The sequence below is a fragment of the Bubalus kerabau genome, chromosome 6, assembly GCF_029407905.1.
Source record: "Bubalus kerabau isolate K-KA32 ecotype Philippines breed swamp buffalo chromosome 6, PCC_UOA_SB_1v2, whole genome shotgun sequence".
In the NCBI taxonomy this organism is placed as follows: Eukaryota; Metazoa; Chordata; class Mammalia; order Artiodactyla; family Bovidae; genus Bubalus; species Bubalus kerabau.
In genome coordinates, this window is record NC_073629.1 from 101,652,922 (window position 1) to 101,669,167 (window position 16,246).

The 16,246-nt window shown below is 42.0% G+C and overlaps 1 protein-coding gene across 1 annotated transcript in view; it reads left to right on the forward strand.

The window, feature by feature from the left end:
- The window catches only part of ZSWIM5 (zinc finger SWIM-type containing 5), a 139,860-nt gene extending 125,324 nt beyond the window's left edge, over positions 1-14,536 (forward strand). The window contains exons 12-14 of the mRNA XM_055586072.1: positions 12,001-12,164; positions 12,646-12,727; positions 13,441-14,536. Of these exons, the coding sequence (XP_055442047.1) occupies positions 12,001-12,164; positions 12,646-12,727; positions 13,441-14,303 (1,109 nt within the window). The 3' untranslated portion in view covers positions 14,304-14,536. The remainder of the gene's footprint in view (positions 1-12,000; positions 12,165-12,645; positions 12,728-13,440) is intronic.
- The last annotated feature ends 1,710 nt before the right edge of the window (positions 14,537-16,246 follow it).

The following is a 16,246-nucleotide window of genomic DNA, read 5'->3' on the forward strand; positions in this document are numbered from 1 at the left end:
TATTTTGTCAGTTTGAGTTTAATTATTCTGTAAAAATGTCCAGAAAATTGAAGATACTCCTGTGGATAAAAATCAGTAGAAAAGGAACCATGTGACATCAATAGCACAGAAAATAGAGTTAGTGAAAAATTTGATCAGGTGTTTCTATAAGACATCTTCAGTTCAGTTTCAGTTCAGTCGCTCAGTCGTGTCCAACTCTTTGCGACCCCATGAATCGCAGCACGCCAGGCCTCCCTGTCCATCACAAACTCCCGGAGTTCACTCAGACTCACGTCCATTGAGTCAGTGATGCCATCCAGCCATCTCATCCTCTGTCGTCCCCTTCTCCTCCTGCCCCCAATCCCTCCCAGCATCAGAGTCTTTTCCAATGAGTCAACTCTTCGCATGAGGTGGCCAAAGTACTGGAGTTTCAGCTTTAGCATCATTCCTTCCAAAGAAATCCCAGGGCTGATCTCCTTCAGAATGGACTGGTTGGATCTCCTTGCAGTCCAAGGGACTCTCAAGAGTCTTCTCCAACACCACAGTTCAAAAGCATCAATTCTTCGGCACTCAGCTTTCTTCACAGTCCAACTCTCACATCCATACATGACCACTGGAAAAACCATAGCCTTGACTAGACGGACCTTTGTTGGCAAAGTAATGTCTCTGTTTTTGAATATGCTATCTAGGTTGGTCATAACTTTCCTTCCAAGGAGTAAGTCTCTTTTAATGGCTGCAATCACCATCTGCAGTGATTTTGGAGCCTAAAAATATAAAGTCTGACACTGTTTCCACTGTTTCCCCATCTATTTCCCATGAAGTGATGGGACCAGATGCCATGATCTTTGTTTTCTGAATGATGAGCTTTAAGCCAACTTTTTCACTCTCCACTTTCACTTTCATCAAGAGGCTTTTTAGTTCCTCTTCACTTTCTGCCATAAGGGTGGTGTCATCTGCATATCTGAGGTTATTGATATTTCTCCTGGCAATCTTGATTCCAGCTTGTGTTTCTTCCAGTCGAAAGAGCAAAGTGTGGGAATTAACACCACATATGACTTGAACTGGACTTCCTGGGTGGCTCAGTGGTAAAAAAAAAAAAAAAAAAAAAAAAATCCACTTGCCAATGCAGGAGATGCAGGTTCAATCCCTAGGTTGGGAAGATCCCCTGAAGAAGGAAATGGCAACCCACTCTAGTATTCTTGCCTGGAAAATCCCATGGACAGAGGAGCCTGGTGGGCTACAGTCCATGGGGTCGCAAAGAATTGGACACAACTGAGCTCAGTACAGCAGCAGCATGACTTGAAGTAATAGAAAGACAAAGTGTTGAAGTTTTACAGGGACAATGACCAGAACTAAAGAAGGACAGAAAATTTTCTGAGGACAAAAAATGAAGATATTGACATTACCATGATTGAAAGGATTCAACAATGAAACCGTATGAATATGCCACTGATTGGTTTGTTGTTCATGAAACAAGCTAGATTATTCCACGAAGGACTGAAGCTTTACGGTAAGTTTAGGATATCAGAAGATTGGCTGCAGAAATTTCAGAAGCATTGCAGTATAAAATATCTGTACAACTATGATGAAAAAACTTCTTTTCATGAATTTGATGAAAATTATATTGACAATTTGTTATGGTAATTTTTAATGAAAACCTTAGTCTTGAACAAGTATACACTGCTGATGAAATAGCTCTGTTCTGTTTTCTTAAAAAAAATTAACAGTGATTGATGAGCAAACAAGATTTTAAGGACTCTAAACACAGGGTGAAAGTTCTGGGATGTGCCAGATAAAGCTAGAAAAAGTCAACGTCCATAATGTTTCAAAAGTTATTCAGAGAATTCCCTAGCAGTCCAGTGGTTAGGACTCTGCTTTCACTACCATGGACCTGGGTTCGATCTCTGGTCAGGGAACTAGTATCCTGCAAGCTGTGCAGTAAAACCAAAAAAAAAAGAGTTGTTCACAATTTATTTGTATGTAAACAAAAAAACATGAGTAATCAAAGAGATCATTTCTGTCAGGCTTAATAATCTGTACCAATGACATGAACTCACTGCACTGGAAGCTGGAATGGAAGAAAACTGTGTACTCGTTCCTAGACCACTATTCCACACACACACCTCATGAACTTCTTGTAACCAAGAAATTTTACTCCCAATGAAGAACAAATATAAATATTTATTTATTTTCATACTATATACTTGAAACAGGTAACTCCCAAGTCTTCCTAAAGGAGTTATTGTAGAAACTTGATCAAGTATACCTTAATTATGCTATTTACACAGTTGCTGATACTTGGAACAATTGATAAATATTTTGCAGAGACTCTCACTTGGAAAGTGCACTTGTATATAAAGATAGTGAAGGGTTTTGTGTCACTAATGTAGTCTCATTACTTACATTAAAAGTTAATAGGCTAAAAGTCTTAAGTAAGTCAGAACCTTGCTACTCAATGTATGATCCGTGGATAAGCAGCATCAGCATGACCTGGAAACTTGTTAGAAATGCAAATTCTGAATCTGAATCTGAATCTATGTGAATATAGCCCAAGAATCTTATCCTTTAACAAATTCTTCAGATGATTTTTAACCTACTAAGATCGTAAAAGTGTTGAGTTAGAAAAAGCTGACATCAAAAAATATATAGACTATTTTAAGTTATATACCCTTGTACATTCCTTGCAATGTAGAAGAATTGTTAAAATAGTGTTATCCCAAGTAAGCATGAGGCTAGAAATAATGACAATTATGAAATGTAACAGATGAAAAAAAATGTCCGTAGACAGTATGGGGGAAATGTATGAGCAGTTAATTGACCTTGAATAACATGCATTTATCAGTGAAAAAGGATTATAGCTGCTTACTTAATTGAAAAAGACTGCTTATATAGAAATCTGTATTAATCAGGCACATTATCCTAGAAGTACTCCTTTTTTAAGGTCATCTATTGTAGTTGTTTCATCATTAAAGAATCTCTTTCCAGGCCCATCATTAAATTCCCAACTCTGATCTTTGGTGACAGTAATAGCAATGCAGATGAAGCCTTTTGTCCAAAATCCTCAAGAAACCAGATAGAAGAAGTATTTACTTACGCATATGTTTAGAAGCGTAGCTTGGTTTGAGGTTTTATTGAGTATTTCCCTTAGAAGTAAAGAGTCCCAAGTATTTAGTCTATATCACACTATTTCATCCATCAGTTTATTACTGTATCAAAAAAATACAATACTAACTTTGCTATTTATCCTACCTAGCATGAATATTCATACTTTTACTGAACAAATAATAATGTGTTTAATTATAGGATGCTGCCCCAGACCCATTGTGAGTATTATATATAACTTTTGTACAAACTATCTTTATATAATAAGCTCCAAATGCATTCATAACCTAAGAGTTTTAAAGAAGCAGTTATGGACCTGTACATTCATAAATGGGATATTATGCAGTCATGTAAAAGAACAAAAATTTCTTTATGTACTGATGTAGAATAATTTCCAAGATACACTAATATGTGAGGGGGAAATGACATGGAAATTTGTATATACTATGCTAAAGGATGGTGTGATCACTCACCTAGAGCCAGACATCCTGGAATGTGAAGTCAAGTGGGCCTTAGAAAGCATCACTACGAACAAAGCTAGTGGAGGTGATGGAATTCCAGTTGAGCTATTTCAAATCCTGAAAGATGATGCTGTGAAAGTGCTGCACTCAATATGCCAGCAAATTTGGAAAACTCAGCAGTGGCCACAGGACTGGAAAAGGTCAGGTTTCATTCCAATCCCAAAGAAAGCCAATGCCAAAGAATGCTCAAACTACTGCACAATTGCACTCATCTCACATGCTGGTAAAGTAATGCTCAAAATTCTGAAAGCCAGGCTTCAGCAATACGTGAACCATGAACTTCCAGATGTTCAAGCTGGTTTTAGAAAAGGCAGAGGAACCAGAGATCAAATTGCCAACATCTGCTGGATCATGGAAAAAGCAAGAGAGTTCCAGAAAAACATCTATTTCTGCTTTATTGACTATGCCAAAGCCTTTGACTTTGTGGATCACAATAAACTGTGGAAAATTCTGAAAGAGATGGGAATACCAGACCACCTGACCTGCCTCTTGAGAAATCTGTATGCAGGTCAGGAAGCAGCAGTTAGAACTGGACATGGAACAACAGACTGGTTCCAAATAGGAAAAGGAGTACGTCAAGGCTGTATATTGTCACCCTGCTTATTTAACTTATATGCAGAGTACATCATGAGAAACGCTGGGCTGGAAGAAACACAAGCTGGAATCAAGATTGCTGGGAGAAATATCAATAACCTCAGGTATGCAGATGACACCACCCTTATGGCAGAAAGTGAAGAGGAACTAAAAAGCCTCTTGATGAAAGTGAAAGAGGAGAGTGAAAAAGTTGGCTTAAAGCTCAACATTCAGAAAACGAAGATCATGGCATCTGGTCCCATGACTTCATGGGAAATAGATAGGGAAACAGTGGAAACAGTGTCAGACTTTATTTTTTGGGGCAGATGGTGATTGCAGCCATGAAATTAAAAGACGCTTACTTCTTGGAAGGAAAGTTATGACCAACCTAGATACCATATTCAAAAGCAGAGATGTTACTTTGCCAACAAAGGTCCATCTAGTCAAGGCTATGGTTTTTCCAGTGGTCATGTATGGATGTGAGAGTTGGACTGTGAAGAAAGCTGAGCGCCGAAGAATTGATGCTTTTGAACTGTGGTGTTGGAGAAGACTCTTGCGAGTCCCTTGGACTGCAAGGAGATCCAAGCAGTCCATCCTAAAGGAAATCAGTCCTAGGTGTTCATTTGAAGGACTGATGCTGAAGCTGAAACTCCAGTACTTTGGCCATTTCATGTGAAGAGTTGACTCATTGGAAAAGACCCTGATGCTGAGAGGGATTGGGGGCAGGAGGAGAAGGGGATGACAGAGGATGAGATGGCTGGATGGCATCACCGACTCAATGGATGTGAGTTTGAGTGAACTCTGGGAGTTTGTGATGGACAGGGAGGCCTGGTGTGTTGTGATTCATGGGGTCGCAAAGAGTCGGACACATCTGAGTGACTGAACTGAACTGAACTGAACATACATGTCTTGAATAGGCAAGTTAATAAAGACAAAAAATAGAAGTTTCCTGGGCTAAAGGGAGAGATGATGGTGAATTACTGCTTAATGGGTACAGAGTTTCTGTTTAGGATGATAAAAAACTTTTGGAAATACATGGTGCTGCTATTTACACAATGAATGATATTCCACAATGTTGAATGTGATTAACAGTACTCAATTGTATACTTAAAATGGTTAAGATAGAAAGTTTTAGTATATATATTTTTACCACAATTAATAGGTAAAGGAATTAATAAAGAGGCAGTGTTAAAGCAAGCAAATGACCCTAAGTACAAACATTGAACCGTACTGGGCTTCATTTTTATCCTGGTACTTTTAGGTACATATTTAATTCTTCTGTGACTTGAGCTTCTACACTTTACCTTTCCATATGAAAATGAAATGAAAGTCACTCAGTCATGTCATATTTTGAACTAAAAACAGAAGCCAGGGCTTAAACAAAGCACACATATGAGGTGTTGTCAACACTCTCACCCCCACTTTCCATACCCTGTAGCCTACCAAAGTAGCTGCACTAAAAGCAGGAAGAGTCTGGAAAAGATATTCTCCCAGGAAAGCATGTGTACCAGCTGAGCTAATTTGTTATTTTCATCTTTAAAACTGTTTCTTAACCACAGTCTGATTCCTTCACCTGTTAACAACATAGTAAAGGATAGAGAAAGGTATACCATGTTAACACATACCAAGAAAAACCTGGGATGCCTGTATTAAACAAAGACTTCAGTAAATGGAAAATTTTCAGGGATAAAGAGGGGCATTACACAGTGATAAAGGAGTCAGTTATCCAAAAAGTCATAATTATCTTTAATGTATATGCATCTAACAACAAAGCATCAAAATATGTGGGGGGAAACCAATAGAACTGCAAGGAGAAATGGACAAATCCACTGTTACATTCATTCAGAGAATTCACAGTACCTCTTATCAATAATTGATACATCCAGCAGGCAAAGAAATCAATAAGTTATACTTGAACAAGCCATTAATTAACTGAATCTAATTAACATTTATAAAATACTTTATCAAACTGCAATAGAATACATTCTTTTCAAGCTCACATGGAATGTTCACCAAGATAGACCACATTCTGAACCATAAAACACACCTCAGTAAATTTAGAAGAACAGAAATCATACAAAGTATGCTTTCAGATCACAGTGGAATTAAGCTAGAAATTATTAACAGAAGGATAACTGGAAAATTCCCAAAAATATGGAGTTTAAACACACTTCTAAGTAACATATGGATCAAAGATGAACTCTCAGGAATTTTTTAATATTTTTAACTAAATGAAAGTTTAAAACTAAAAAAAAATGAACTAATCAGAAATGTAGGATGCAATGAAAGCAGTGTTTGGAGGGAAATTTTACAGCATTAAATACATATGTTAGAAAAGAGGTAATATTGCAAATATTCCCTCACACCTGTTAGAATGGCTGTTATCAAAAAGACAAAAGATGGAGAAGGAAATGGCAACCTACTCCAGTATTCTTGCCTGGAAAAGTCCATGGACAGAGGAGCCTGGCTGGCTGCAGTCCATGGGGTTACATGACTGAGCATGTGTGCATGAGGGTGGAGGGTCACGGGTTGGTAGCAATAAACTGGTAGAACTAAAAAAAAAAAAAAAAAAAAAAGGACAAAAGATGTGGAGTACACTGTTGGTGAGAATGTAAATTGGTACAACAACTATGGAAAACAGGATGGATGTTTCTCAAAAATTTAAAAAATAGAACTACCATGTACAGTATGTACCATGTATGGTATATGGTACAGTAATCAAATAGTGTGGTATTGGCAGAAGAATAAGCAAATAGGTCCATAGAACAAAATAGAGAGCTCAGAAATAGTCTCACACAAATACAGTCAACTGGTCTTTGACAAAGGAGCAAAGGATAGTATTTTCAGCAAATGGTACTAGAAGAACTGTACATCCACATTTTAAAAAATGAATATAGACACATTGACCTTATACCTTTCATGCAAATGAATTCAAATGTATCAGACATAAATATAAAACATAAAATTATAAAACTTCTAGAAGAACACAGGAGAAAGACTAGATGACCTTGTGTTTGACAGTAACCTTTTTTGACCACACTGTGTTCCCTGATCAGGGATCAAACCTGGGCTGCCTGCAGTAGAAACACAGAGTCCTAACCACTGGACCTCTGGAGAATTCCCAGAAATAGCTTTTTAGATACAACACCAAAATTAGATACAGTCGATGAAAAAAACATTGGTAAGTAAGACTTCATTAAAATGTAAAACTTATGTGAAAAACATTGAAAAGACAAGCCACAGCCTGGGAGAAAATATTTGCAAAATAGTATCTACTAAAGAACTTATATCCCAAATACACAAATAACTCTTAAAACTCGACATTATTGTTGAGAAAACAACTGAATCTTAAAATGCACTAAAGACCTGAACTGATGCCTTACCAGATAAGATATATAGATGTCAAACAAGCAGTAAAAAGATACTCACCATGACATGTCATATTCAGTTCAGTTCAGTTCAGTCACTCAGTCGTGTCCGACTCTTTGCGACTCCATGAACCGCAGCACGCCGGGCCTCCCTGTCCATCACCAAGTCCTGGAGTTCACCCAAACCCATGTCCACTGAATTGGTGATTCCATCCAACCATCTCATCCTCTGTCGTCCCCTTCTCCTCATGCCCTCAAATCTTTCCCAGCATCAGGGTCTTTTCCAATGAGTCAGCTCTTCGCATCAGGTGGCAAAAGCATTGGAGTTTCAGCTTCAACATCAGTCCTTCCAATGAACACCCAGGACTGATCTCCTTTAGGATGGACTGGAAATACAAATTAAAACAAAAATTAGATACCACTATATACCTATTAGAATAGCTAAAATCCAAAACACACCACCAAACACTAGTGCGGATGTGGAGCAGCAAAGACTCGTTCATTCCTGGTGGGAATGCCAAAGGTTCAGCCACTTTGGAAGACAGTTTGTCAGTTTTTTACAAAGCTACACATAGTCTAACCATATGATCCAGTAATCTTGTTCCTAGTTATTTGCCCAAATAAGTTGAAAACTTACACAACTGTCTACACAAAAACCAGCACGTAAATGTTTATAGCACCTTAATTTGTAATTGCCTAAAAGTGGAAGCAAACAAGATATCCTGCAGCTGGTGAATGGATACACAAGCTGAGGTAGATCCATACAATGGGATATTATTTACCAACGTAAAGAAATGAAGTGCCCTTCAATAAGTGGTGCTGGGGAACTGGACAGCTACATATGAAAGAACGAAATTAGAACATTCTCTAACTGTACACAAAAATAAACTCAAAATGAATTAAAGACCTAAGTATAAGACCAGAGACCATAAAACTCAAAACATAGGCAGAACACTTTAACACAAATCATAGCAGTGTTTTTTTTTTAATCTGCATCCTAAATCAAAGGAAAATAAAAAGTAAACAAGTGGGACTTAGTTAAAAGCTTTTGCACAGCAAAGAAAATCATTGGCAAAATAAAAAGACAACCTACTGAATGAGAGGAAGTACTAGCAGATAGAGTGACCAATAGGGAATTAAATCCAAAATACACATTTCATATGAACTAACATAAAAAAAAACAAACTTGATTTTTAAAATGGGCAGAAAACGTGGATAGACATTTTTCCAAAGAAGTACAGATGGTCAACAGGCAGATAAAAAGATGCTCAATATCATTAATCATCAGTTCAGTTCAGTCGCTCAGTCGTGTCCGACTCTTCGCGACCCCATGAATCGCAGCACGCCAGGCCTCCCTGTCCATCACAAACTCCCGGAGTTCACCCAAACTCATGTCCATTGAGTCGGTGATGCCATCCAGCCACCTCATCCTCTGTCATCGCCTTCTCCTCCTGCCCTCAATCCCTCCCAGCATCAGAGTCTTTTCCAATGAGTCAGCTCTTCACATGAGGTGGCCAAAGTACTGGAGTTTCAGCTTCAGCATCATTCCCTCCAAAGAAATCCCAGGACTGATCTCCTTCAGAATGGACTGGTTGGATCTCCTTGCAGTCCAAGGGACTCGCAAGAGTCTTCTCCAACACCACAGTTCAAAAGCATCAATTCTTCAGCACTCAGCCTTCTTCACAGTCCAACTCTCACATCCATACATGACCACTGGAAAAACCATAGCCTTGACTAGATGGACCTTTATTGGCAAAGTAATCTCTCTGCTTTTGAATATGGTATCTAGGTTGGTCATAACTTTCCTTCCAAGGAGTAAGCATCTTTTAATGTCATGGCTGCAATCTGCAGTGATTTTGGAGCCCAAAAAAATAAAGTCTGACACTGTTTCCACTGTTTCCCCATCTATTTCCCATGAAGTGATGGGACCGGATGCCATGATCTTCGTTTTACTGAATGTTGAACTTTAAGCCAACTTTTTCACTCTCCTCTTTCACTTTCATCAAGAGGCTTTTTAGTTCCTCTTCACTTTCTGCCATAAGGGTGGTGTCATCTGCATACCTGAGGTTATTGATATTTCTCCCAGCAATCTTGATTCCAGCTTGTGTTTCTTCCAGTCCAGCGTTTCTCATGATGTACTCTGCATAGAAGTTAAATAAGCAGGGTGACAATATACGGCCTTGACATACTCCTTTTCCTATTGGGAACCAGTCTGTTGTTCGGTGTCCAGTTCTAACTGTATGAGATATCACCTCACACCTGTCAAAATGATTAAAAAGAATGCAAATAACAACTGTTGGTGTGGACGTAGAGAAAAGGGAACCCTTGTACACTGTTGGTGGGAATGTATATTGATGCAGCCACTGTGAAAAATGATACGGAGGTTTCTCAGAAAATTAGAACTACAATATGACCCAGCAGTTCCACTCCTTGGTATATAGCCAAAAAATGTAAAACATGAATTGAAAAAGATACATGTACCCCAGTGTTCATGACAGCATTATTTACAGTAGATAATAAATAGAACCAACCTAAGTGTCCCATCAAGAGATGAATGGGTAAAGAAGAGATGGTATAAATATATAATCAAATACTGTTCAGTCACAAAAAAGAAATTTTTGCCATTTACAGCAACATAGATGGAATCGAAGGGTATTCTGCTAAGTAAATCAAGTCAGAGAAAGACAAATATTGTATGATATCACTTATATGTGGAATCTAAAAAATACAACAAACCATTGACTATAACAAAAAAGAAACAGACTCACAGAGTATGAGAGCAAACTTGTTACCAGCACGGGGAAGTAAGGTGGGGAGGAGGGTCTGGATGGGGGAAGGAGTCTAAGAGGTACAAACTACTATGTATAAAATAAGTAAGCTACAAGGATACATTATAGGAATATAGCTAGTATTTTATAATAACTATAAATGGAGTATAACCTTTAAAAATTGTGAATCACTATGTTGTATACCTGAAATGTATATAATATTGTACATCAACTGAAATTAAATTTAAAAAAAAAGAGCTACCAAGCCATAAATAGACATTTAAGGAAACAAGTGTATTTTGCTTCCTGAAGGAAGCCAGTCTGTAAAGGTTACATACTATTCCAAACCTGTGACATTGTGGAAAAGTTAACACTATAATGGCAGTAAAAAATGAGTAGTTTCAGAAGGAAAGAGAAGAGGGATGAACAGGGGGAGCACAGGAGATTTTTACAGCAATGAGTCTATTCTATATGACATAGTAATGGCAAATCCATGATACTATGCATTGGTCAAAACCCATAGGATTGTATAACACAGTGGACCCTAATGTTAACTGTGGACTTCAGTTATAATAATGTATCAGTGTTCATTCAATGTAAGATGTTAGTAATAAGGGAAACTGAAAGGGGAGAGAGGGGGATATGTGAGAACTCTGTCTTATCTGCTCAATTTTCTGTATACCTAAAACTACTTTAAAAACATAAAGTCAGGGTTTCCTTGGCGGTCCAGTGGTTAGGACTCTGCTCTCGCTACTGAGGGCCTGGGTTTGATCCCTGGTTGAGGAACTAAGGTCCCACCAAAAAAAAAAAGTCTATTAAATGTCTTAATTGATTTTAAAGAGGATAGAAGGAAAAAAGGTGATCTCTCAATCCTGACACCCAAAGATAACTACTACTGCTAAGACAGTGTTGTAAAAATCCCCGCATATTTTCTATTCATTTATGTGCATGAACACACATATTACCTGTACACAAATTGTTTATAATTCCCTCCACGACCTTAAAAGGTTATTGTTTCTATTTTATAGATGAAGTAACTGGTCTGGTACTGGCTGAACTAGGTTCATTTCCCAATGTATTTTACTCCAAAGCCTGTACACTCTTAGCATAGCACTGCACCTCTTTGTAAGACATAAGACCTACTTTTTCTTCTCTCTTTATTTCACATTTTACCCCTTCAGAAGACACACCAATCTCTAATATACCCTACTGCCTTTACCCCATATGGTACTCATGGCATTCCTGCAACGTATTCCCTAACTCTGTGCACTCATACTTGCCTACTGGATAAGAAGTGGTAGCCCAGCTCCAGGGAACTGTACTGAGAAGCAGACCTTGGGACTGGAATACTTTCTTGGCAATAATGTGGCTTCCTTCTCCTGTATAAATAGCTCTCAAAATTCAGGTGTTAGAAAAAGTTATTTCTGGGACCTAAAGATCCTGAGGGGAAAAAAGGGTAAGGGGTCAAGGCCGATGAAAAGGTGGAGAGAAGTGAATTTGCATGGGTGCCTGGGGAAGGAAGGAGCCTCCAGTGGGTTCAGTGGAGACAAAGCTTGACCACCCCGACCATTCGGAAGCATTCCGTGCATTGACACCAGCCAGTTCAACCAGCACCTGTTGTGATCAGCTGACTGTTCAGGGAAGCTTTAAAGAAGACTTTGTCCCTGCCCCTTCTCTTGGCACCTGTAGGGGACACTCTGAGGCTCCGAACAATCCTGGAAGCAATACAGAAGCACATCCATTCTTCCTCCCTCATCTTCAAACTGGCCCAAGATGCATTCAAGATTGCTACTCCCACGGACAGTAGTACAGATGGCACCCTGCTCAACGTGGCCTTGGAGCTGGGGCTACAGGTATGGAGGAGGAGTGGGCCATCCCCACTTTAAACTTCTGGCCTAGTGACAGGGAGTTAAGATCCCATGAGGACTGGAGTGGGCATGGGCCAGGTCTGATTCTTTCTCTGTCCCCAGAACATAGCTTCTAGGCTAGTCACAAGGTCAGGACTAAATTTGGGGCTCTGTTTTGAAGTTAAGGCCAGTTAAGCAGTATAGCCTTAGGCTCCACAAGGTCCCCATCTTTTTCCTACCCACCCCCATTCCTCCAAGTCAAGGTGTGATAATAAGGGGTTTATTCATTACAGATCATCAGAGAAATCTTCTATCTGATTGGTGGCAGGATGGGGCAGAAATTAAACAAACCCATCTGTACTTCTCAGGGGAGAAATGGTTGTTTAAGGCACAAATAAATACATGTACATAAATGAATGGCAAAGAGGAGGGAGAGGTTATAGCAGTTATGCTAAGTCCGCTGGGAATGCCACTTTTTTTCGCCCAGGTGATGAGGATGACCTTATCAACCCTCAACTGGAGGCGCCGGGAGATGGTGCGGTGGTTGGTAACCTGTGCCACAGAAGTGGGTGAGTCTCCCAGCTCCCTGTGCCCCCAGGGGAAAGGATTCCTAGGCCCTACTCTTGGGACAGGATAGTGAATCCTTAGAGCTCTCATATTCCTGTTATTGATGGCCTAGGAAAGGATGAGGCTGCTGATAGGAGAAGATGGCCCTGTTCAGCCTGACCAAGGTCTTCCCTCACTGCTTGGATTGTACCCTGAGGGCAAGCAGCACTCTGATCCTCTGCTAGAAACATTCTAAAAGAATGAATTTTCAGCCACCAGTACTCAAGTGCAGCCTTAGGAGGTAGTTGTCCATGCTTCTGAGAAATCCCAAACAACTTGGAGGCTCGAGACCCCATCTAGAGCCCAAAGCCCCAGCACAAAACTCTGCCCTGAAAGGCTTCACTTCAGCTAGAAAACCCAGGGGCAGATCTGAGACTCCTGCCTTGGAGCAGGCAAACCACAGGCTGTATTGCTCCATCCTTGTGAGGGGCTAAGAGCACCTGCAGAAACTTTCAAGCCTCTGACCTGGGGGAAAGAAGGGATGGGAAGAGACCTCAAATGGGGTCTGGCCACCGGGGTTGCCCCCCTAGCCCTGGTTACTGCAGATCATCTCAGGGCTACTGAGAAGGAGGGAGAGCTTATCCCTGCAGGCCAAGTTCTCACCCCAAATGGTAATCTGAGTAGACCTGGATCAGGACCTGGAGGCCCATGGCTGAGCACAGGCTCTCCTTGACAGGTGTGCGGGCCCTGGTGAGCATCTTGCAGAGCTGGTACACACTCTTCACCCCCACCGAGGCTACCAGTATTGTGGCTGCCACAGCCGTCTCCCACACCACCATCCTGCGCCTCAGTCTTGACTATCCACAGCGGGAGGAGCTGGCCAGCTGTGCTCGCACCCTGGCCCTGCAGTGCGCTATGAAGGATCCGCAGAGCTGTGCCCTGTCGGCCCTTACCCTCTGTGAGAAGGACCACATCGCCTTCGAAGCAGCCTATCAGATCGCCATCGATGCTGCGGCTGGCGGCATGACTCACTCACAGCTGTTCACCATCGCCCGCTACATGGAGCTCCGTGGCTACCCGCTACGTGCCTTCAAGCTGGCCTCACTGGCCATGAGCCATCTCAACCTGGCCTACAACCAGGACACCCACCCGGCCATCAACGATGTGCTCTGGGCCTGCGCCCTCAGCCACTCCCTGGGCAAGAATGAGCTGGCGGCCCTGATCCCCCTGGTGGTGAAGAGCGTGCACTGCGCCACAGTGCTTTCAGACATCCTTCGGCGCTGCACGGTGACTGCTCCTGGACTGGCCGGCATCCCAGGCCGCCGCAGCTCAGGAAAGCTCATGTCCACCGACAAGGCTCCCCTGCGCCAGCTGCTGGATGCCACCATCAATGCCTACATCAACACCACACACTCGCGCCTGACGCATATCAGCCCTCGCCACTATGGAGAGTTCATTGAGTTTCTGAGCAAGGCCCGGGAGACCTTCCTGCTGCCTCAGGATGGCCACCTTCAGTTTGCCCAGTTCATCGACAACCTCAAACAGATCTACAAAGGCAAGAAGAAGCTGATGCTGCTGGTGCGAGAGCGCTTCGGCTGAGAAAGCAGACGGCTTGCTGCCAGGGCAGCCTGGGCTCTCAGGTACCATCAGGTCAGGCCACGGACACAAGCATTTGTCCACCCTGAGAGGACTCTGAGCACCTGTGGCTGAAGCCAGAGGACCACAGGGCTAAGCATGGGGAGAGTCCAGCTCTAGCCAGCATGCCTGCCTGGGCAGGGTTCTTACAACAGCCCACTGTTCCTGGAGGAGCAGGGCCCTGCAGACCAATCAGCACCCACAACATGCCACCTCAGGCCCTTGTATCCTGTGTGTCCCGGGCATTGCCCCTCTCTCCCTTGGCAAACACAGAACACTGTTCCGTCTCAGGGATTGTGTAACCAGAGAAACAGAAGCGTTTATGGTACTGTAAATACTATAGTCTGTGTGTTGCCAATTATGTTGTAAAGTTGTAACTATTTATAATTCTGGTTCTAATTTGATGGGTACTTGTAGCTGTGGGTGGGAAGATAGGCTTGTTTTCTGAGGAGATTCACAACCATTTCTCAGGTTTCCCTTGCAGAGTATATTCTGTTGGCAGTGGAAGATTGGGGGTGGCAGGGAGAAAAATGGCCAGTTAAGAGGAAATCTCAAGTCTAGTCTATGCAGAAACCCCAGCCTGCAGAAGGGCATTCATAGCCCAGTGATGGGTGAGGAGGCCCAGTCTGGACTTAGACTTTCACCTCACGAAGCCATGAGGACATGGAAGCTGTTGCTCCTGCCTCACACAGCCTCTCTAGGAGTCTGACGAGTTCCTGAGAAACAGGTGAAGGTGAATGTCTGGGAGGCCACTGAGCTCACAATGTTCATCTGCTCTGGACACCGTTGTGTTAGTGTCTGGTCTCATCTCTAAGTGTGCGTAGAGACCTGAATGACTAAATGCGTGTGTCTGTGTGCATAGGTATATCTGTGCATGCCTGTATGTGCACATATATATTTATGTGTACGTGTCAGGCCTGTGTGCTGGATGGTGGGTTTCTGTGAGGGTATGCACGTATGTGAGCATACTGTAGTACATATCTGTGTGTCTGTTGCTGTTTGCTGGTGCATGTTTAGTCTGTGTGTATCTGGCCACACATGAATGCACGTGTGTAAATCTGTTTGGTCTGTACCTGTCTCTGTATGAGTAACTGTGGTATTTCCACATGTAGGTTTGTCTGTGAATTCATGTTCTAGGATCTGCATGCATGTGTCCCTCCTCTTTCTGCCAGATCTCTCATCCCCATTCCTCTGTTCTCTCGCACCAGCTAACATGTCCCCCATCTCTGTGGCTCCTGTACTCATCACTGTCACCCAATGAGCTTCTGAGCACTAAGCTCCCTCTGCCCTGAGTGGCTCCTTCAGCGCCACATTTCTCTGCTTCCCCTGCACCCGCTTTCTTCCCCTGCCTTTCTACCTCAAGCTTCCTCTGCCCGCTTCTGCTACAGTCCCATGGGCCACTGATTTGGAGGCTGCAGCTGAATGCATTTGGCCTTGCCCTGACTAGCTTCTAGCCCAGGTGGACAACCCCTCTGTTAGCTCTGGCTGACCTCCAGTGTGTCGTGTTCCTGCTACCTTCCTGCCCCTCTCCTCGCCTGGAATTGTTGTAGGAGATGGCGCGGGCATTCAGAAGAGTCATTTAGATGCCAGTGTCTTGGTGTTTACTGTTTCCTGTCTTAGTTCCCGAGTAGGGGGTGGGGTGTGATAGGGAAGGGGTGGTATAGCTAGAGTGTGAACTAAAGACCTGTCTGCTTTATTTTGCTTTCTCTGACAAACTGTCACTTTTTTTTTTCCTCCACACTGACCAATAATTTGTATTTGCTGTTTGTGGCTACTGAAGTCTTACTGTTCCGTCATGGGCCGTACAACCTCTCAGCCTGATAGGTTGGTTAAAAAAACAAGACACCACTCCCATTTCTGTATCACAATTGCCGTTTTTTAGCAAGTATGTGAACTCACAGTGCTTT